The 24,386-nt window shown below is 37.5% G+C and overlaps 1 protein-coding gene across 5 annotated transcripts in view; it reads right to left on the bottom strand.

Annotated features, from left to right (window-relative positions):
• LOC149009890 (uncharacterized) overlaps positions 1-24,386 on the bottom strand; it is a 78,279-nt gene that overhangs the window by 40,963 nt on the left and 12,930 nt on the right. For all 5 annotated transcript variants that reach the window (XM_089163155.1, XM_089163157.1, XM_089163156.1 and 2 more), the window contains exons 4-6: positions 18,939-19,022; positions 14,504-14,563; positions 449-493 (exon numbers count right to left, since the gene is read on the bottom strand). In XM_089163155.1, coding sequence (XP_089019281.1) covers positions 449-493; positions 14,504-14,563; positions 18,939-19,022 — 189 coding nt within the window. The remainder of the gene's footprint in view (positions 1-448; positions 494-14,503; positions 14,564-18,938; positions 19,023-24,386) is intronic.

Here is a 24,386-nt window from a genome sequence, read left to right as displayed (position 1 = left end):
ATATCAATCTTTGAGCTGTTAAGCAGGGGATAGAACAATGCATATCAACAAGGAAAACTGTGATAGTTTTGAAGTATCCCTTCGAACCTACGATCATGTCTATGCGATGCTGTATTCAGATAGGTAACCATGGCAACATTCTTTGGTGCATCATAACTTTCATGGTTTATGTGGACTTGGAGATAGAAATGAAGGGAACTTTGGGGATATAGGAGGAACTAGTTAAGGGATTTGTGCAGACAATGCATCCGATAGGTGAAATGAATTCCAAGAAATTGACCAAGTTGGACTCTGATTCCCTGGATAGTACTACGGGTGAATGAACTTAAGGTACATGCTTCCTCATGGATGGCAGACCCTTGTAATCAGGGAACATTCTCCTCTGAATACTAAAAGAAAATACCATACTTATATTGATGATTGAACAAAAATAGGAAACATGACTTACCTTCAACGAAAAAATAAATGCTAAATCATCTCTGCATAGATGCTCCTGTAAAAGAGTAACAAAAAAATTGATGCAAATAAATAAATTTACTTCAAAGCAACAAAAACTGTAAATAGAAGAATAATAGCTATACAAAAAGAATGAGAATGACAAGCAGAACTACTTAGTGTTCATTAATTTCCTGAATAGATATCAAGAAAACAAGGGAACAGCTTATAGGTATATGAATATCATTTTAAATTATATTTAGTAGAAAACGGTAGCAGCTGTTGTGCCCCATAAATCATGACCAGTTGAACTGCAGTGCCATTATAATTTCCTTAAAGAGTTCTAAGGAAAATGCTGATCACATACAAGTACAAGATGCCAGCTGTACCTATCCATTTCAACCATCCTATTTTGATTCTCTAGGAAACATCGAATCACCTTTTCTTACAATAGAGCCAGATAACAGAAAAGATCGGTCTGAGGTACCTCTTCGTTATTAATATTGACCACCTCGTTAACCATCATAGTGTAGCTAAAGTTTCATACTATGTACTTCATCTCCTCATAACAATGTCATAGGCCTAAATGAATCCCTTAGCCACTATCCAGGCTTTACATCTGTACACAATGCCATCAGCCCTCTGTTTCTCTGCATAATAACCACCTGCACAGGTTCCCAAGTGTAGTTCTCAGCAGATGTCTACATCTTTTCTAACACTGCTACTTTCTAGCGAGAGCGTGCTATAGCTTCCTGCCAGATTTGAGGAATGAAAACAAAGACAAAGAAAGCACAAAGACATGATACAAAGGGAAAAAGGAGTCATGGGACACGATGTGAGAAATAGGATGTGAAGCACAAGTCCTAGTTCCTTTATAGACAGCAATGGGTAACTCAAGAGAGATCAAGTGAAGTTTCCAAACTCGGTAGGAGGAGGAGTTGGGTCCAACGGGTAGCGGTATTCACTTGCTGTTTCGAGAATTACTCTGAATAAAAACTTGTAACAGTTTTTGCTGCCACCATTAGGCTCCCCCACCTGGACAGAAGAATCATCACCAGTAGATTCCCCTTGAATGGAGGATCAGAATAATCAGCAGGTGTCAAAGAGTCATTTGCACATTTATCAAAAGGGAAGAAACAGCTATGCATCTTCACCAGTGGATTCCGTTCAAGAGATACAAATCCTGAGCAGTAAGCCTCATTCCCTTGAAAGACCATATCGATCGTCCCCAATAAATGGCATATGGTAACACTTATAGCCCTTCTAAATAGTATCCTAACCGAGAAAAATGCATTGAAGATCCCGGTGTTCAAAACTTTCTTTCTAAGAGATTCCAAGCAAAGATACACATCCAAGCACCTCTTTTTTTTTTTCCTTTTGTTTGGGGGGGGGGGGCAGTAGTAGCATCTTGAAGAGCCTCCAAAGAAGAATGGCCAGCTAAAACATAAGAAGGCATGAGGCAGATCAAATAACCAGCAGGAAAGATAGATTCAGTCTAAGGCACATGCATCTCAAACATCAACTAGCAAGCTACCACCAATAAATGATGATTCTCCCTACTCAGGTACCAAGTTCTGGGCAGGAGTATCAACATAATTGGTTTGATGAATGATACTCTAATCAGACAAACAAAATTGAAATAAGTCTCCTTTGTATTTTAGTACCATCATTTCTGTGCAGAATGTTGACTTTAGCATCAATTGATCTTGATCATATAACAAAACATCTTAAAGCAAGAAAACATCTTGCTCTTGGATTGCATCAGATAAACCATTCTAGTCCAGCTTGCCAGGCATTAGAGTCAATTGAAGTTACAAACCAACAATAACTTGCCACAGAAACACACCGGGCAGAGCCCCATATCAGAATAGACTAAAAGTAGTGGATGTACTAATATTATCATAAGGGGAATAATGAATAAGCATTTCTTGTTTGCTAGGAAAAATGCAAGCATCACAAGAAAAATTGTACAAGGTTGTACTTATATTATCTAAAGGGTAGTAAGCATTTCTTGTTTGCTTGGAAAATGCAAGCATCAGAGGAAAAAGTTGTACGGATCACATTACTAGTTCCCCTCCTGTTCCCATTTGCTCTTTTTTATTCAATCAATTGTCTATTAAACCCATCAATATAAATAAAAAATAAAAAATAAAAGACTAATCCTCATTTAATGCTTATTAGGCTGGAATTCAGAGTCAGACCTCTTAATAAATTAGTCTAATTCTCAATCAATGGGTTACATGTTTACTAAGTTCATAAATAATAATAGAATAAATGAATTACAATACATTCAAATTTATAGTCATCTATATATCACAAAAACTTCCCATACACCCACCTAATGATATAAAAGCAAAAGAATACTTATGAAATTATAGGGTGCCCCTAAAATTAAGCAAATGCCCCAGCGGTATAAACAAAGTATTTCAAAACACATACATATTTTTACACTTTGGATTATTCCTAAGTTACTTGTGAGTATAGTGTGGTTAATATCAACATGATGAGCATAGGCCGAGTGAGAGGAGCCACAAACATTACCATTAGTAGATCAACCACGTAACTTCCAGCATATGGTGTTCTTTCCCCAATACTCGCATTTAATTGGTTCCTAGTCAGATGTGAATATGATCCCTTGAACATGTAACACCTCCCTTAGGCTGAGAACCGGCCCAGAGAAATAATGTGGATGGATCCTGAGTCATAGGCTATAACATGGCAATACGCTTGTTTTTCCCAACTAAATGGGAGAATAACATTGTCCTAGAGTAGGCAAAGGATCACGAGTTCACTACTAAGCACTTGGGAGCAAATTTGGTCATATTTAACCGTAGGACCATCAAATACCCTCAGGATGAATTCATGCTTCATGAAGCTAGTGGCATCAGTGGTACATGTTGCTTGAATGGTGGTTCTGTAAAAGTCAAGCTCCTACTAAAGACTCTGTAGTTTAAAATATGTTGGTTGAGTTTTACTAGGAGTTCAACTCTGGTCGAGTTTTGGTTCATGTAATTTTCTATTTCTTGTTACCCAAGTAAGGGTATTTATGTAATTGTGCTATTTCCGCTTTATTATAAATAGAGGGCTTGAGATCACATTGATCAATTCAAGCTATTCCACCACAATAGTCTCTCTTAACATAGTATTAGAGCCAAAGATCGATTAGGAAAGAAAAGAAAAAAGAGAAAGAGAAGAGGAAGAAAACATAGAGATCGATTCTACCAAGGAAGATTTTTTCTCTCACTAACGAAGATTCACCACTGCTGCTACTCTCCATCGCCTAACCAATGCAAGATCCCATCGTCTCCATCCACCACTGCTACTGCATCTTCTAATCCGATCCATTCCATAACATTAGACCTTCATCAATGGCATTGTTGGCTAGGTCACCCCCCTCTAGGAACTCTTAAAAAAGTATTTCTTGATTAGTCTCTTCTTGTAACAAGGACGAATTTTTAGTGAAGCATACATTTTTGCTAAGCAGACTCGTTCTACTTATTTACCTTCTTTTCATAATAGAAAATATATTTCTTTGCGTTAATTCATACTGATGTGTGGGCCCCCATCCGACATGTGTGTATTACTGGCCATAGATACTTTATTACTTTTATTGATTGTCACTCTCGTTCTTCATGGATTTATCTTTTAAAACAAAACAAAAAATGAGGTTTTTCAATGTTTTCGTAATTTTCATAATATATATAATTAAAACTCAATTTAATGCCACTGTGAAATACCCTTCGTAGTGACAATGGCACAGAGTATATTAATGATGAATTTCAAAGATATCTCTCTAACTCTAGCATAATACACTAGACCAATTGTATTGATATGGCTGTCCAAAATAGGGTTGCCAAAAGGAAGAACTAGCATCTATTAGAGATAGCTCGTTCAATTATAATTGCTATGCATGTCCCTGACAAGAATGATGTTATACTCACTGTTTCTTACCTTATGAATAGCATGCCCAGTAGGATACTAGGTTTTAAATGTCCTAATGAGATTCTTCGGGGAGCCTCTTTTATTGTTATTCCCCCAAAAGTGTTTGGATGTGTGTGTTATGCAAGAATCACAACCCACCAGAGTAAGCTAGCTCCTTATGGCCTGTGCTGCACATTTTTGGGGTATTCTATTACTTAGAAAGCGTACAAATGTTATCATCCTCCTCTCAGGAAAACCATTGTGCCCATAGATATTATTTTTAATGAGTCTTGACCTAATTATACACCTCTCCCAAGGGAAAGTCCTAAAGGAGAGGTGTTCTTTCCAACTATAAACCTTCATATCACACACATAGATTGTCAAACACCGCCATAGCACAACTAAAAAGTTCACAAAGAGTTTTCTGAACAGGGGGAGACTTCGGCCAGTATGCCGAAGGACTTTAATTCTCCCCCTCCATTTTCTGAACCACAAGAAGAACATGATTAGGGGGAGACCACTCCTCCGAGGCACACTATGGAGGTCTTTCAAAACAAAATTGACTAGAATAAGGAGGTGCAAACTTATCAGAGGAAGAATTACAATTGGCCAAAGCAGGTGGAGAAAGGTGTCATGTTACCATTTCAGTCCCTTGCTCCTGAATCAAATTCTATTGTTCCCCCTAAGGTATCTTCTTTTGATCTTCCTATTGCTATTAAAAAAGGAATTAGATCTTGTACCCAGCATCTCATAGATAAAAATGTTTCTTATGAATCTTTGTCTGACTCTTACCGAGCTTTTATATCCTCTCAATCATCTGTTTCTATTCCTAAAAGTTGGCAAAAATCCTATACTGATAAGAGATGGAAGCCAACTATGGTAGAGGAAATGCAGGCAATGAAGAAAAATGATACATGGAAGCTAGTTACACTTCCTCCTGGAAAAAAACATGTGGGCTGTAAATGGGTGTTTGTGGTTAAACAAAATATGGATGGATCGAACAACAGGTTGAAAGCTAAACTAGTTGCAAAGGGGTTACCCAGACCTATGGGATTGATTATCAAGAGACTTTTGCCTGTATTGTGAAATTGAACACTATCAGAGTTCTGTTATCTATAGTTGTGAAACAAGAACTTGCACCAACTAGACATAAAGAATGTCTTTCTTACATGGGGAGTTGGAGGAAGAAGTCTGTGAAGTAATGGGTTGTTTAACTATTCACGTGAACAGGATTATGCCATGTTGCTTGCTTCCTTTTCTTTTCTAGATATGTTACTCTACTTTCTATTTCTAGTGTAGGAATCTTGCTAAACAAGTTTTGGGAGTTCTTAGAAAGCATAGTTTCTATTTTCTGCTAGTTACTAATTTCAAAACTTTCCTATTTTTGTACTTTCTATTTTGGACAGATTTTAAGAGTTAGAATACTAGAAAATTCTATCCAATAAGTTGTACTCTTTGTGTCTTTTTTAGAGGACAAGTTTCTTCTCTCAATTTGCATGCTAAGCACTTGAATTCTACAAATAAAGGAAGCTTGCAATTCTAGTTTTACTTTAGCTAGAATCACAGGCTTCTTTTGTGGTTCTCTCTTCTCTCTTTTCTTCCTTCTTCTTCTCTATTTTCTTTTCTCATGTTCAAACACTATTTTGGTTGTTTAAAGCTCGATTTCTAACATTGTATCAGAGCTTTTTTTAATCAAAAAAGTGTTGTTCTCAATGTTCTCTTTTTTTTCTTTTTTTCCAATTTTCTTTGGTGTGTAGCCACCTAATGTCCTATCTAATGTACCGTTAGATCAGGTTTTTCATATGAACTAATCTTTCTACTTACTACCTTAACTTTATACATTCCAGAACTTGGATTAAATTAAGATTTGCTTCCTACCTGCATTACCTTCTTTTTCTGCATCCTGAAATCCTCTTTCCTCTATTCAGACCTAAGGTTTGCAAAGTTTTTTTTTTTACATTCTATTTCAAGTTCTGGAAGGCTAATTCGAGTGATATCTACTTCAGTTTAATGTCTTCAATTACAAGTGACTAAACCATGAGTACGGGTGAATCTAAAGGATCTCGAGGAGATCATGTCAATGTTCAATTACTTCCATCAAACTAGAAGGAAGTCTCCATAAAAGGTTCTAAAGAAGAAAATTTAGCCTTTACTACCTTCCGCGGAAGGGGACGTGGTCGTGGAGGAATTAGTAGATCTTCTGGAGGTCGTGGTATTCAATCCTCTAACAAGACATCACAGTTATGTATTCATTGTGGTAAACAATGCATTTAGTGGAAGTTTGTTGGGCGAAACATGGAAACCCAAAGTGGGCAAAGCAACTTGCCAATCATGTCGTTTCCGATGGTGGTATTCATACTGTAGCAAACAACAATAGTGGTTATGCACTTCTTTACGAGACTTGTCTAAAACTCTAAAAGACGATGTTAGTCAAATCCTTTGCCGATTGCAAAAATATTGAGGAAGTATTTCTCTTACAACTTCTCTTACTTTGTCATATGTCCTTCATGTTGCAACCTTTCCATTTAGTTTATTATTTGTTAGTCAATTAACTAAAGCATTAAATTGCTCTATGACCTTTACTCCCACTTCTTGTGTTTTCCAGGACCTTCACACGAGGAAGACAATTGGTGGAGGGTGTGAAAGGAACGGACTTTACTATCTGGACTATGTTGCCCTTGTTGCGGCTCTCTCTGACGATGGTGTGTATGCTCTCCAATGGCACTGTCATTTAGGCCATTTGTCCTTAGTTAGACTAAAGCTTTTATGTCCTTCTTTTAAGTTAGTGTCCAGATTAAATTGTGAAGCGTGTGAGTTAGGGAAGCATCATCGTGCACCTATCCTCCACGCTAGGTCCCTCGTAGTGAGTCTTTGAATTCTCTTGTTCATTCCGAAATTTAGGGTCCTTGCAAAGTTAGTAACAGACATGGTTTTCGATATTTTGTCACTTTTGTGGACGATTTCTCTCGTCTGACATGGCTATATCTTTTAAATAATCGAACAAAATTCTTAACAACATCTAAAAATTTTATTCATGAAATTCGGACTCAATTTCCACTTCCTGTTAAAAATTTTCGGACTGATAATGCTTTAGAATATATACAACATGATATATATACCCTCTGTGATTCCATTGGAATGATTCATCAAACTAGTTGCTCATTCACTCCCCCCCCCAACAAAATGGAGTGGCTGAACGCAAAAATTGCCATCTCTTGGAGGTTGTGCAAGCTCTTTTGGATTAGATGAATGTTCCCAAGAATTACTGGTGTGATGCCATTTTAACTACTAGCCATTTAATTAACCGAATGCCTATGACTTTACTTTATGAAAAATCTCCTTTTCAGTTGTCTTTCCAAATAGAGAATCGTTCTTAGTTTCCCCCAAAATTTTTGGTTGTGTTTGTTTTGTTCATATAACACATCCTTTGGATAAACTTTCCCCCTATTCTATCAAATGTATTTTTCTTGGATAGTAACGTACTCGAAAAAGGTTTTCATTGTTATGATCTTGTTCAAAACTAATTTGTAAGAGCGGATGTGACTTTTTTTTTAAATACACCTTATTACCTTAGTCCATCAACATCGGTTGAAAATCGTGTTTTAGATGTTGCTCCCCCTATTCCTTTTATTCCTTCTGTGGTTCCTTCCATTGGCAGTGTCCCTCTACAGGTTTATCAGCGGACACGTAAGTTGGCAAAGCGCATTGTGGATAGTATTGCTCCTCTCTGTAAATACTAGCGACTCTCCCCTAGTGGAGACTAAAAGCTGGTTCTAAAGATTTTCCCACTTCATCCTCTCCACCAACGGATTCTTCTAGTGGAGCTCCTACGCCGACTTCAAATGACTTACCAAATGCTTTGAGGAAAGGTACTCGTACTTGTACTTTACGCTCTAACATTGCTCACCCTGTTTCCTATTTTGTTCCTATTTCTCATCTACCTCCTCACGTTCACTGGTTTGCACTTTCTCTATTTGCTATTTATATTCCAACCCATCATATCGAGGCCCTTAAAGACCCTAGCTGGAAGGCCGCCATGGATGTGGAAATATATGCTTTACAATCTCGTAATACATGGTCCTTGGTAGACCTACCTCCTGGAAAAGATGTGCTCCGTTGTCGGTGGGTGTATACTATTAAGTATCATTATGGTGGTACGGTTAAAAGGTTAAAGGCCCATTTGGTGGCTAAGGGCTATACTCGAGCATACGATGTGGACTATTTTGAAAATTTTCTCCTATGGCTAAACTTAATTATGTCCGTGTTTTGATTTATTTAGCTATGAATTATGATTGGCCTCTATTTCAACTTGACATAAAAAATGCCTTCTTATATGGTGATCAACGTGAAGAAGTTTTTATGGAGCAACCTCCAAGGTATGTTGCTCAAGGGGAGGACAGTGCTCATGTTTGCAAACTTTATAAAGCAATTTATGGCCTTAAACAGTCTCCACGAGCTTGGTTTGAGAAATTTAGCAAGACTGTGGAGTCATTTGGATTTGTACAGTGTTATTCTGATCAATCTATCTTTGTTAGACAACATAGTGGTTGTGTTATCATTATGGCGGTTTATGTTGATGATATTATTCTTTCAAGCAATAACGTTGAAGCCATTCATATAGTCAAGGCACACCTACAGAAGTGTTTCCAAACAAAAGATTTGGTGATCTACACTATTTCTTGGGGATTGAGGGAGTCCGTAGTAAACAAGGAGTTAGTTTGTCACAAAGATAATATATCTTAAATCTTTTGACTGAGACTGGCATGCTTGCTTCTAAGCCTAGCGACATTCCCATGGACCCTCAGTTAAAGTTAGGACAAGATGATGGTGATTTGTTGGATGATGTCCATCGTTATAGGAGTCTTATTGGGAAATTTATTAATCTTACTGTTACTCATCATGATATTTCTTATTCTATTGGTATGTTAAGTCAGTTTATGCAGTCTCCTAGAAAGGCTCATTAGGATGCAGCAATGCGAGTTCTTCGATATCCCAAGAGTGCGCCTGGGAAAGGGCTCATCTATCGACCACGTCAAAGTATGGACTTGGTCGCCTTTTCTGATATTGATTGGGCTAGATCCATCACTAATTTCCAGTCTACTACAAGTTACTGTACCTTTCTTTGTGGAAATCTTGTGACTTGGAGGAGTAAGAAGCAATCCACTATTGTCCGGTCAAGTGTTGAAGCTGAGTATAGGGCCATGGCCCACATTGCTATTGAATAAATGCGGCTTCGTTCCTTATCGAAAGAGATGGGGTTTGCAATTTATGCTCTGATGAAAATGTTTTATGACAATCAAATTGCCACTTACATTGCTAGTAATCTAGTGTTCCATAAGAGGACAAAGCAAATAGAGGTTGACTGTCATTTTGTGCGTGATGCAATCAAGAAAAAGCTTATAGAGACTCCCTTTGTTAGCTCTATTGACCAACTCATTGATCTCTTCACTAAAGCTCTATTTTGACCTAGTTTTCAGTCTATTTGTTGCAAGCTGGGCATGGGAGACTTGTATGCTCCAGTTTGAGGAGGAGTGTTGAAGTAATGGATTGTTTTACTGTTCATATGAACAATAATGTGAACAGTATTATGCCTTGATGCTTGCCTTTTTTAGATATGCTACTCTACTTTCTATTTCTAGAGTAGGAATCTTGGTAGTTGCTACACAAGTTTTGGGAGTTTCTAGAAAGCATAGTTTCTATTTTCTGCTAGTTACTTATTTCAGAACTTTCCTTTTTCTGTACTTTCTATTTTGAATAGATTTTAGGAGTTAGAATACTAAAAAATTATGTCCATAAGTTGTACTCTTTATGTCCTTTTTAAAGGACAAGTTTCTTGTCTCTTAATTTGTATGCTAAGCACTTGAATTCTATCAATAAAGGAAGCTTGCAATTCTAGTTTTACTTTAGCTAGAATTGCAAACTTCTTTTGTGGTTCCCTCTTCTCTCTTTTCTTCCTTCTTCTCTCTTTACTTTTCTCAAGTTCAAACATTGTTTCAGTTGTTTAAAGCTTGATTTCTAACAATAACGATAATGCAAAGGAGTACTTTTCGAACTCTTTCACCTCCTTTATAAATTGTAATGGCACCCACATCAATCCTCTACTGCCTACACTCTAATACAAAATAGTGTTGTAGAGATGTAGAACCGTCACCTAATGGAAGTAGCATGTTCTTTGTTGTTTAAGTCTTTAAGATAAAGATGCTAAACCTTTTTGGGCTGATAGAGTCTTGACTTCTTATTTTCTCATTAATTGTATGCCATCTTCTGTATTCCATATTCTACTTTGTTTCCGTTTGTTCCTCTATTTGCCTTACCGCCACAAGTCTTTGGGTGTGTCTGCTTTGTTCGTGATCTCCATCCTAGGTTATCTAAACTGGATCCAGAGCTCTAAAGCGTATGTTTGTTGGTCACTCTCGCACTTAGAAAGGGTACTGGTGTTCTTCGTTTGATTTACAAAAGTATTTTGGTTTCTATTGATGTATCTTTCTTTAAGTCCACACCTTACTCTACTGACATTTCACTTTTCACCATTCTTCAGACCATTGTGTCGTAGGATATTGTTCATCTGTGAATTCCCGTTGATAAAACAAATGGCACAATAGTGTACCAACGACGTCGCCAATCGAATGCTACCCCTCTTCCTACACCTCCTCCACCAACGCCTTCTTCTCCATATCCGATGGTAAGTCCTCCCCCTCCTTTGTCTAACCTTGATGTTCCAATTGCCCTTTGTAAGGGAACACATAGTTGCGTTTAGTATCCTATTTCTAATTGTGTCTTATGCTAACCTATCCTCCTTTATCTACAATTAAAAATTACCCTCTCCTTAAGTTTGTTGCAGAAGCCTTATCTAGTATAGGACGAACACATGCCAAGATGGAAAAATTTTCTACCTTACATGAAAATCATACTTTGGATTTGGTGCCTTTGCCTCATGGGAAGAAAGCTATTGGATGTTTGTGGCTGTTTGTTGTCAATGTTAACCCTGATGGGAACCTTGCTCATTTGAAAGCTAGACTCATTGTGATAGATTATACTCAAGTGTATGTAAGGATCAAGGTTTCAGCTTTGAGGCCAGTTTCGAACAAAATCTTGGTTGCAACCTAGTACTTTTCGAGCACAATTTCGACCCTAGGTTTCGGGCTTGTATGGCCTCCATTTCCATCTGATTTCTTGCCTCCTACAGTGCTACCTATTTAAAGCATAATAAACACAATGGAACTAATAGTTTGCCCAAAAACTACTGAAAAGTCATCATTCAAGTATACTAGCAAATGACTGGTTCCAAGAAGTACAAATCATAATGTATACAAGCATAAATCATCAGCATACATGAATTATTCTATAGAATGGTTACAATGACAACAAATCAACAAAAGTTACAAAATATGTGTAATCAATCCCAAGTTGAGTGCCTTGGGGATCCATCCCGTGAGCCGTGTAGTACTACATGTTTGCATCTGTTTAAATCTCTCCTCTAACCACTGGACATACACATCCCACGACATGTGCCTCCTATGGTTATCAATGTACTCGACCATTGCAGCTTTGTAGGTTAGGTCATCCACAGATGCCAAATATCTTATCGGAGGGAACGTACAATACAAATGTGGAGGAGAAGATGGCTCACGTAATGGTGGTGGTTGCTAGCTAAAGATGGATTCCACAAATGTCTCTGTCCCCGAAAAAGCATTACAAAAGCTCCAAAAATTACATACGAGCTTCCACTAATATTCTCCTATTTTTAAATATAAAACAAAAAATAATTAGCAAATTTTTAATATTTAAACAATTTTAGAAAATATTTAATAATTTTTTAATAATTAAAATAAATAATTAACAACAATAAATTTAATTCAACACCATTACAACATAGATTAAGTGATGGTGTCTCACATATATTAAGTTCAAGCCCCTACATCATGTATTCATATGTACTTTATTAAAATACATAACTTAAAAACTAATTTTTAGAATCAGAAAAATAAAAAATAGTAGCAATAATCAAAAGCAAGTTTAACACCACACAATCATAAATCAGCACCCTAGACTAAACATATATTAATTTTAAAGCAATACAAGATGATTTAAGGCATGAACAAAACAAAAAACAAAAATGGGAAGTTTGAAACCTCAACTTGCAAGAATCTCCCAAAATCTCCAAAGCGGGAGCAAAAGAGGTGTTTGAAGGCAAAGGAATTGTGGAAATGAGGTGAAATGGGGGTAGAAATCAAGAAAAACCAAGAAAAAAGGAGGGTCAAAATTTTGGTCAAAAGCAGGGGTGGAACCTAGTTGGAACCGAAACTGGTCGAACCCTAGTTTTGACCAGTTTTGGTCGAAATTCCATATATCCAGTTTTCCAAAATCCTACAGTTTTCATCTCGGTTTGCAAAAAACCAAAATTTCAATTGTTTAGACGGAAATTAGTACCATGGATGTACTATGTGGGATATTTGGAGACCTTTTCTCCTATTATCAAGATGACATCGGTCCGAATTTTGATCTCTTTGTCTGCCATGTGTCAATGGCCTCTTTTTCAGCTTGATGCTAAAAATGCCTTCCTCAATAGGGATCTCTATGGGGAAATTTATATGGAGCAACCTCCAGGGTTTGTTGCTCAAAGGGAGAGCGCTACGGTGTGTCGTCTTAAGAAGTTTTTGTATGGGTTGAAGCAGTCGCCTTGGGCATGGTTTGGCCAGTTCACCTCGCTAGTGTTAGACTACAGACTGACTCATTGTGAGAATAGCCATTCAATATTTTACCATCACTTCAGCACAGGAAGTTTGTTTCTCATTGTTTATGTTGATGACATTATTATCGCTAGAGATGATTCTATAGGGATTGATAAATTGAAGTTACATCTACAACAACAATTTTAAACTAAGGACTTTGGAAGATTGAATATTTTTTGGGTATAGAAGTTGCTCAATCCCAACAAGGAATTTTTCTTGTCACAACGAAAGTACGTGCTTGATTTGTTGACAAAGATTGGGTTACTTGGCTCTAAGCCTCTAGATACTTCTATGGATCCTAATCTTAAGCTTATGCCAAAAGATGAAGATGTTTTCAATGCAGAAAGATATTGAAGGTTGGTTGGAAAGTTGAATTATCTTACTGTGACTCAACTTGATATTGCTTTTCCAGTTAGTGTTGTGAGTCAATTTCTATCCACCCCTAAGACATTCATTGGATGCGGTTCTTAGAATATTGAGGTACCTTAAGAAGGCTCCTATTTGTGGACTATCATACTGGAATAATGGCCATAAAAGAGTCAAAGGGTTTTTTGATGCAGATTGGCAAGGACCGCTGGTTGATAGAAGGTCAACCACAGGCTACTATACTCATGATTGGTAGTAATCTTATTTCTTGGAAGAGTAAGAAATAGATTGCTGTGGCCATGTCAAGTGTAAAGTCTAAGAATAGAGCTATGGCACAGGTCACTTGTGAATTGATGTGGATCAAACATATATTGAGAGAGCTAGGCTTTAGTGATGATTACTCTATGATGGTAAGGTGTGATAATCAGGCAGCTATTCACATGCTACTAATCTAGTGTTTTATGAACGTACAAAACATATTGAAGTTGACTATCACTTTGTTCATGAAAAGCTGCAACAAGGATTGATTTCTCTAAAACACGTTCGCACAGGAGAACAATTGGCGGATTTACTCACAATGTCCTTAGGGGCTGCCAAGGTTGACTATATTTGTAACAAGCTGGGCATGATTAATATCTATGCTCTAACTTAAGGGGGAGTGTTCAAAGGGTATTGGTAGAATGGGGCAAGTTGTAGGATCTTGGGTTACCCTAGTTCAAGAATCCTAGTTTCCTTTTTTGAAGTTTCCTTTCTGGTTAGTTTCCTATACTAGTTGAAATTGATGGACTGCTCTATAAATAAAGGCATCAGCTATGGGAGGCACCCACAATGAGTGAGGCCTCCTGGCCTCTTCCCTGAACTTCTTCACGCTGTTCTGGTTTCCTCCCTTCTACTCTGTAATTCTGTACAGGCAATTATTTTCTGAAAGAAGAGATAAATAAAAGCTAACTACCTTAAATTTATTCAAAAAAACAAGAAGACAATAAGCTATTAAAAAAAATCTGATATAAGAAGGAATAGATAACCGTAATGATATTGAATCAACATACCTGACCATAGATGACCTCATTCAGATCACTCATTGATGGAGTCCTCTTCAACAAACGGGCCTTCAACAATTGTTAATATCACCATTTAGTGAAATACAGTGAAACTATGCATTCAAGTGCAGAAAATTTGGATACAAACAAAAATATCATGACGATAATTAGGAATTTTTTTCTTCTTCTCCCCTTTCTCATCAAAAGTAACAAACATTTATAGCTCGTTTTATGTGCAAAGTGCACCGAGGCCATGTGATGAAAAGGTTGAATTTTTGGGAAAGAAATGGAAAACGAAACAGGGTACTAACACCTCATGACTATATTGGATAAGAAGTTTCATTCATTAAAAGAATAACTACAACTTCTGTAGCCATATCCTACACGCATTGCGCACCAAGAGAAAGGATGCCAAAGTAGTTTGCATCTTTTAGTGTCATTGGCTACATGACTAACACAATGTATCCACTCTAATAGTGTTAGACATCTGCACACAAGAAATGTGGAGAAACCATGTAAAATTTATATCACATTCTCAACACATATAATCATGCTTCACTTTCTCCGTTCTCTATTTTTCTCAATGCCACAGGTTCAAGAAATCACTGCTCTTCAGCATGGAATGATCCTCAAATACATGAAAATTTTTCCACACATGAAAGTGGATAATTTTCAATTTGCATGTGAATTGATGAGTGCATTTATGTGTCAAATCTTAGAGCATGAAGCATACATTTTTATGCATTTTAGACAAGCTACCTTAAGGTATTTTCTTGTTTTTGTATTTGCAGGTTAAATTTAACAAAAGGGTGAATATGGAGCTAAAAGGCATGAAAATGAACATTTTGGAGGATATCTAAATGTCAGGATCAATCTCTTCTTGCAGGCCAAACCATTTCAAAGATTGAATTAGGAGATACAATGCCATTTTCAAAAGGACAAAATGTGGTTTTTGTTTGTCATGTATATTCCGTTTTCACTTAGGAATATTCTCCTTATTGTTTAGTCCTACATCGGATAATGGGAAACATTTCCGTCGATCTTCACCTATAAGAAGTCTTCTTATTGTTTAGTCCCACATTGGATAAGGGGAAACATTTCCCTCAATCTTCACCCTATAAGAAGTCTCTTTATTGTTTAGTCCCACATCAAAAATGTGAAGCCTTTTCCCTCGATCTTCATCCTATAAAAAGCCAAGCCCCACTCCCCTCTAGATATACTGAAAATTACTCAAGCTATCTTCCTTTGATGCTTGTGGGTTCATTTTTCTTAGTTTGGATTGGATGTTTAGGTTTCAATTTCCTACGTAATGTAAGAGTTCTTTAAGTTATTTAGCTTCTTTGATTTGTACTTTTTATATTTCAATTAATGCAAATTTCGAGTTTAAGTTCAAATTTCAAGTTCAAAGCAATTTGTTTTTCTCTGGGTCTAGCAATTTCAGATTTGGATTATTCCATATTTGGTTGTTAAGGTTGGTTGGATCTCAAATCAATTGAGTTTTCTTTTGTTATTCAAGAGATGCAAGTAAGTAGCTTTCGTCAGTAATCTTCTCTCCTCCCTTCCATTCCTGCTTCCGTCTCCCCCTCTATATTCTTAACTTAGGATTTATTTTTCAGCATTTATTTACTGTTTCCCTTTCCCCCTGGGTCCTTATCAAAGATGCCTACAGTCATGCCTCTCTTTGGTTAAGGTTCTTTTTATTTATTGCTTTGTTATTTATTATCTTTCTTTTTTTTTCAGTATTTATTTTTTCTTTCTTTTATATCCGTTCCCTCGCTTGGTAGATTGTAAGCTACGGAAAAAGGTCCACAATCAAATCATCTTAGTCCCTCAATCCAGAGCTAACACTTGGATCACCTCCCTGTTATTTATTTATTTTTCTATTATGATTAGTTTTTATTCCTATCTTCTATTTATTTGTGCACTTTCTTTCATTAGATGATGAATGGTTAGGATATGTCCTAATTTTGTTTCCAATTCAACCTCATTAGATGCATGTGTTAGAACCGCCTATTTAGATCTGTTAATTTAGCTTAATTAATTAATTGAAATTTTGAATCCTCTCACGCTCGCATTACCATTAAGAGGGTTAAGTTAAAGTGGCATATCCCCCTGAGATCGACCCGTTGGCTACAAGATACCGTGCTTGCGGTTACTTTAAATTCACGAACACTAATGATGGGCCCTTTAAGTTTTTATCTCCCACCTTATGCCAACTATTAGGGTTAAGCTGCAGTATTGCCTTTCACTCCCTTTCTTCTGAATGCAAAATCATTATCAAAGGAAAATATGGAGGATTGAAAAGCCTGTAGAATGGTACCAAGTTGTTTAAGTAAAACAAAAAGAAAGCATTAACACTCCCATCCCCAAATGACCACTAATCTGGCCCATAGCTGACTGAATAGTTTATACATATACCCATGAATAATAAGGTAATCAATTAATACTACGATCAGATTATCTAGTTGTTTAGTTTTTTTTAATTAGCATACTTTTAAAAGTCTATCTGCATTGTTAGAAGCTTTGTTCTATGAGTATTTTTTGGATAATTAATCAATTGTTTGCATTGGCTCACTAATGACAAGACAAGTAGTGACGGGATACTAATTCACTCCTTTTACTGCAATTTAGCAATTTCCTTCTCTACTGTTTATCCATTATGCCTACATAGGAACTCCACACTCCTCTTTTCAGTTTTTTTCTAATTTGAAATTTCCTTCTGATTTATTCTACAAGGCACCTGCAATCTACAAATAACAATCAGATTCATCCCATCCAGGTTCATAACTCCTCTCTTCAAATCCATTGGGGCTGTTTATGTTTCACTCTTAACACCCGTGTCTTCCCTGGCTACTGTTGAACATCAGACAATACCATCTTCTCCAAGGTTCTGGTCTTTTTTCCCTGTTCTGAGTATTAGATGCTCTTCTCCCTTCTGGATTTCATTTGAAACTTGAATCTTCTTAATATTCTCCTTTAGCGGCCTGTTACTGAAAATTTGACAATTGAATATGATTCAATCAAATAAATCAGCAGTGAGAACTGCAAAGGTCCCTGACCTATTGTGTTTGTCACAAGAGCCCAGTTCATTGTTTGCCGGCTGTTCTTTCATCTCAAATGTTAAGCTTGAGACAATCCAGTGCCCTTTTCTTTATGGGCCATATGATATCGAACTTATGAGTTGTCATAGGAGAACTTGCACCTGAAATGTTCATGTGGTTGAAGTTTCTTCAGTATTTTGACATTTTGCTCGCTGCAAGTGTTGTTTAGTGTTGGGAAGGAGTGTCTGGGTAGAGGATGTACTGCCCATCTGGTTTGGGTATCAAATCAGCTACCTAGTTTGGCTATCACATAATGTTGTAGGTCAATGATCAACAGAAGCCTTGGCTGGTGGTTCAAGCAGTGCTAACCCAGTTTGAATGCACTAAAAAAAATCCAGACACCCAGATATCCATTGTAAAAACATCAACTCTGTATGGACTCACTCTATGAAGCTATCCTGGCGAAGTTTGGGAGCTTAGATTACATCATTAGTGACACCCGAGCAACTCATTCAAGTGCACCAGAATATAAAAAAATGGGAGATGGAAAACTCAACTGTTATGACCAGCCTGAGACTGGTAGGAGGTTTATGCAGAACGAGACAACCAAGAAATTTGGGATGGTGTTGCTAAGATTGTTCACTGAGTGGGTGACTCTGATAAGGTCTACCAAGTCATCAACTTGTCCAAATGATTATCACAATGAAACAGGAATAAGACTATCTCTCAGTAATATAACACATTGCTGGTCTTGCAGAGTATGACCACTATAGAAACCTCTAGTTGTTCAATCCTAAGGATGAGGCAATGGCCAACAGAACATCTGGGAAGGAACATATCTTGATTCTTCTTCGTTGGCTGAACCTGAAATATAAACCAATTTGGGTGCAATTATTGGGAAAATCACTGTTTCCATCTTGAGATGAAGTGAAGGCTAGTTGAAACCAGAAGGCAATGAAGATTACACCATCCCTTGAGAGATCCGCTCTTGCCTTTGGCTCACAGAAGAGTTGGTGTGGCCAAGGACAAGGCTGAAGTCCAAGACATGGGGATGATAAAGATAAGACTCAGATGTGACCATTGTGGCAAACCCAACACATTAGGGAAGCCTGCCAGGACCTTTATGGATGAGTCGCTCTTTCTTTCTCATTGCAAGCTGCTAAAATCAACAACGCAACAAGCCTTTTTAAGCCTGTTTAATCAGGAAAATGTTGAACTCTGGACCTGTGGAGCAATCAATTCTTTATTCTTAATATAGAATCTCACTTGGCTGGCTGAATCAAGGCAAAAGACTTCAGCTAAAACAACAATTTTTCTTTTCGTCAAAGAATTACAGTTCTTTCATAGAGAATTAGATTTATAAAGACACAATGAATGGATTGAAGCAATCAGTAGCACTATACCTTAACACCTCCAGGAAAACAAAAGCCCAACAAATCCTTTGGTTGCACTGGTAACTTCCTTCCAGGAGGGTACTTAAAAAGAATCTACAGGGAGACAAACAATATGGCCTCAGTTTCAGCACAATTAAAAAAAAAAAAAAGGAGGGAAATTTGACATGCATTCCATTAGGTTTCACAAAATTCAGAAGACAACCATTAGTTTTGGAAATTTTCAAATGCCCCCCTTCTTTCCCAAAAATGTTAACATATAAACCCATAGATAAACTAATAAGAACACTGACTCAAGTGTAGACGAGTTTCATCATAAATTTCCACACTACGAGACATACTATGGAGTTCAAGAGGAGAACATATACATTTAATAATAAAATAGTCCAAAGAACATGCACAGAGTTGAACAAGTAAGGCTTATGAAGCATTAGGCTTCAACCCCCATGTCGAATTAAAATTCACATTAGCAGTAAGTATCCCTTCAATTTCCAAAATGAAATTCCTATTTAATAGCTCAATGGATGGAATAATTTAACTCTTCCAGCTCAAGTAATTCCATTTTTGTTCGGATGTCCTCCAGAGGATATGAGATGCCATAAAGGAAACTACAAACATCAAAGATGACTGGTTTTGAGTGGCTCCTGCCGCCAGGCGTGGGGGGTCATAATACAGTGCAACTCCATCTTTATAAAGCCTTTATCTGTATCATAAGCTCTATCAGTAGTCGCTTATCACTCTCCGGTACTAGTCTCACTTGGTTGTAGGTAGTTTTAGATGTAAGAACCAAGTTCTTTTTTGCAGTTTGTTCAAAACTTCAAGTTAATGAAGTTTTTACTAGAACCTAAGCATGTCAACAAGAGCATGACTCTTTTTAAACCCTGGGTGTAACTGAAGCAACCTTCACATGAAACTGAACCAGTATCCCTGATAAGCATCAAGTTGAATGCTAATTTATACTCAATAACTAAACATTACAACTCACATATGTAATTTTTCAGATTAATAGTCCAAACAGATTTTAAATTGTTTATGAAGCTTCCTGCAACCTTTACTGCACAGTCTCATGGCAATCTGGATAATATATTTATCTTTCTTAATGTCTAGCAAGGTTCAAAATCTCAGTTTTGAGGCCGATCAAAACCAGCCTCAAAACCAAGATGAGGTTGATATTTTGACCATTTTGGTCGAGTCCTGGAAGTTTCCCAAGACAACTCAATGGATGATTTCGGCTTTGTTCTCATGGTTTTTTAATCTGGACTGTTGCACACAACCTATTTTAAGCATAAAGTAAACAGTGGCACTGGTAATCGCTAAAAAAAATGAGTTATCATTCAAGTGGTAGTATACTTGAGAGGTTCCCACAAATACAAGGATTTGTAAAATTGAACAAATTACATAAGTGCTTCAAATGTTTCATATGAATACAATAGCCACAAAGTAAATAACCAAAAAGAAACTTTTGCTGACATCTTCACTCAATTCAAAGTTGAATTCCTCGGTGGATCCATCACACGAGACGCATAGTACTGGTAAAACTGATCCACAGCTCTAAATACTGGACAAGACTCCCATGTCTTGGTCTTGGAATATTTATTCAAGCAGTCCGATACTGTGAAGCTAAAAGTGTCATCGTTAGCATAAGCTAGATATCCCAACCTAGGCAATGTATCATTAAGGAATGAAATGTAAGAGAATGATGGTTGAACTAGTCCAACAGGATATGATGCATTTATGCATATCCAAAGATGGAGTCCACAAATGAGGCACTTGATCCCGATTCATCCCCATACCCTTATGCTGATTGTGGAGAAAATTTTGGTTGAAACTTAGCAAAAAACAGAAATTTTCAGGTTTCAGCCGAAATTTTGGTGGAAACCCAGTACTTTTTTTTTTAAAAGATTTCAACCCTAGGTTTTGGGCCTTATATGACCTACATCTTATCTAATTTCTTGCCTTTACCTATTTGAAGCATAACAAACACAATGGAACTAGTATTTTGCAAAAAAAAAAAAAACCACTCAAAAGTTATCATTCAAGCATACTAACAAATGACTAGGAATTCGTAGGATTCAAGCTTCTTACCTTTACTAGTGTGGAATTTTCCCAATCCCTAAAGCCATCTCATCTACTATGGAATCTCTCTTATGTGCTTTCTCTGGAAGGGCCAGGATTCATCCCGCTTCCTTCGCCCCATAAGCAGGTCCAAGGTTTGTCAGCCCAAATCTGAAGGGGGCCTAGGAATTTGTAGGATTCAAGATGTCAATGCCGCTGCTTTGCTTAAACTCAATTGGAAAATCATCACCAAGGATAATTCTATTTGGGTCAATTGGGTTCACTCATACCTTCTCAAATCCAACTCTTTCCGGACTGTCTCTTGCCCCTCTTATCCCTCTTGGACTTGGAGGAAGCTCCTCCTTCTCCGTCCCCGGGCTCTTTCTGCCATCACCACCCACATCTCCTCTGGCTCCTCCACCTCTTTCTGGCAAGATCCGTGGCATCCGATGGGTATTCTCCTCTCGCTCTTTCCCCCCCGCACAGTCTATGAAACCCGAATTTCCAAATCCACCTTGCTTTCGGAGTTTATCTCCAATGGTTCTTGGGTTACTTCTCCGCATCATAGTCTCACGCAAGTTTGGAGTTCCCTCCCCCCTATTTACCCCCTCCTTCATGATACTATCATTTGGTCCCCCACTACCAAATCCTTTACCTCGGCTTCGGCCTAGAACCTCCTTCGCTCCCCCTCCCCTACCCCTCCATGGCCACCCCTGGTATGGTTTAAAGGCCACATCCCCAGACATTCTCTCACTCTTTGGAGAGCCTTAAACCTAGCCCTACCAACCCAGTCTTTCCTTATTTCCCGCCACATCCCTGTGAACCCAAAGTCTATCCTTTGTTGGAATGGTATTGAGGACACTGAGCATTTGTTCTTTACTTGCCCTTTATCTAGTGCCCTGTGGAGGAAAGCCCTGAGTTATATTTGGCCCCGTTCCCATCGCTCATTTGGGTTTACCCGTGACTGGTCTTGGATTCTGAGCAAATTCGCAGGTACCTCTATTTGTGATCGTATTGGCAAGCTTGTCTTTGGTGCCACAGTCCACCATCTATGGTGGGAGCATAATCTCAGGCGCTGGAACTCCAAATCCCGCTCTATCGATTCCATTTGGAATGCTATTTATTTTGATGTTTCAGCTAGGATTTCTTCCTCTCCCCTCCCCCGGTGTTGATTCCCCAAGGAACAGGCTTATTGTTGTCTCCTGGGGGATCAACTCCCAAATCCCCACCGCTAGCTGACTCGAGCCTGTGATTTTGTTTTTGTTTTGTCTCTTTAATAGATTATTTATTCATCCAAAAAAAAAAAAACAAATGACTAGTTCCAACAAGTACAAACTGTATTGCATACATGCATAGAATTATCAAAATATATAAATTGAATGGTTACATATACAAGAAGTCAACAATATACAATGACCAACTAGATCAAGTGATAGTGTATCACATGTAATAAGTTTAAGCCCATATATCATGTATACATATGTATTTTGAAATTTAGAAAATAGTTTTTAAAATCAGAAAATTAAAAAAAAAATAGTTGCAATAATCAAAATAGAAGTTTATCAACACACAACCATAGATCAATAGTCCTAGACTAAACGTATATTAATTTAAAAGCAATACAAGATCATTTAAGGCTTGAACAAAACAAAAATGAAAAAATGAAAAGTTTTGAACTATTGGGGATGGCTCATGCTTCACATTTTGTTGCTGACGAGTTTTCTTAATTTTTGAGCTTAGGCCCATGAATAGCTATTGTTTGTGGCTTAAAAGGTGTTTGAAGGTAAAAGAGGAGCAAAAGAGGTATTTGAAGGCAAAGTAGTTGTGAAAATAAGGTGAAAATGGGATAGAAATCAATAAAAACCAAGGAAAAACAAGTTTTAATGTCGAAACCTACGAAATTTCAGTTGAAACTTTGGACTTGGGGAAATTTTTGGAGTTTTGTTTGGTTTTCATTTTTTGCGGATATTTCGGTAATTTCAACCGAAACTTATACCATGATGTCCTGACATACTACTAGCATCGGCAGATGACCTCCATATCCAACAACTCCACCGTATACTCTATATAAGGACTATAACCATGGAGCAAGCAGCAAACAAGGCAAACAAAGACAAAGAAGTATTGATTTTTTTAGTGAAAAATACGTTAAAAGAGACAGAAATGGGGGAAAGGGAATCCCCCGAAATTTTGACCAGCGACGCTTTTGAGTTGTGCAAATTTCGCGGAACTCAATCGAGATTTGGGACTTTTGAACAGGGTTTTGCAGATTTGCAGAACTAGGTCGAAACCCCATCTCGGTCCAAAATATTTTGCCCACCAGGTTTGGTCTCAGCTAGGCAAGAAACTGCTGGTTTTGACCAAAATTCTGACCATGATGTCTAATTATTGGTCCTATCTACTAGAAGCTTCTCATTAGGTCTACAAGCAATTCAAAGAAACAGCCTGTAAAATTACTGCAGGCCCATCTTGAAGTCCTATCTGCTTCTTGATTTCTGTTAACTCTTCTTCTTCTTTCTCTCTTATGGTTGCTGCCAACAAGACTATCTTTCCTTTTTTTATTTGAACCGCTCTACTGCAGGGCAGAATTGGTGGAAGAGGGGGAGGAAAGGAGGACGAAAATGACAGGAATGGGAGTTTAACCTTAGATACCAGATGATACAGGCCTACAGCGCTATACTAGGTCAGCAATGGTGGGCTGTAACAAAAGGAGAATTAGCAGATAGGAAGGGGGAAAAGGGGAAAGTAGAGATCAGGGAGAATATCTCACAAACAAACTCAGCCCATCACTGTTCAATTTGAAAACTGTATCGTAAATTCATAATACAATCTACTTAAAGGAAGCAAAATGAAATCCTAATTCAAATCAAAATCCATAACAGAATCCAAACCAAAATCTAACTTACTTTTACATAGTAATAACAAAACAAAAAAAAGACTAAAATTAAAACCAAAATAAAATGCTTAACCAAATCCAACTCTTGTTGGACCAAACCCCATTGGGCCAATTCTTTTGGGGTTGGACAAGAATCGATTGAACCGGACTGAAACTGCATCACTTGGCAGAACCAGAAGCAAAATATAGTGGCCCACTCAAATGCTGAAGTAGATTTCATGCTTGGCAGAATATATTCATGAGCTGTTGTAACTCAAAGGTCTGCCACAAGACCTTAGGTTCTTGTTCGTCTCCCTATAATGTTGCACTTGTACTTCAACGACAAGGCAGCCATCTGCATTGCTCATAACCAGAACAACATGACCATACCAACATGTTGAAGTTTACAAGCATTTCATCAATGAGAAATTTAGGAGAAACTGTGGTTTGTGTTTCCTTTGTGAAGTCTGCTGATCATCTAGCTGATAGTTTTACTAAAAGACTGTCTAGAAAGTTGTTTCATCCTTTTA

This window comes from Hakea prostrata, chromosome 7 (assembly GCF_041222555.1).
Source record: "Hakea prostrata isolate BN-2017 chromosome 7, UWA_Hpros_2, whole genome shotgun sequence".
NCBI lineage: Eukaryota > Viridiplantae > Streptophyta > Magnoliopsida > Proteales > Proteaceae > Hakea > Hakea prostrata.
Note: the sequence above shows the minus strand (reverse complement) of the source record. Positions and strands in the feature narration are given on the sequence as shown.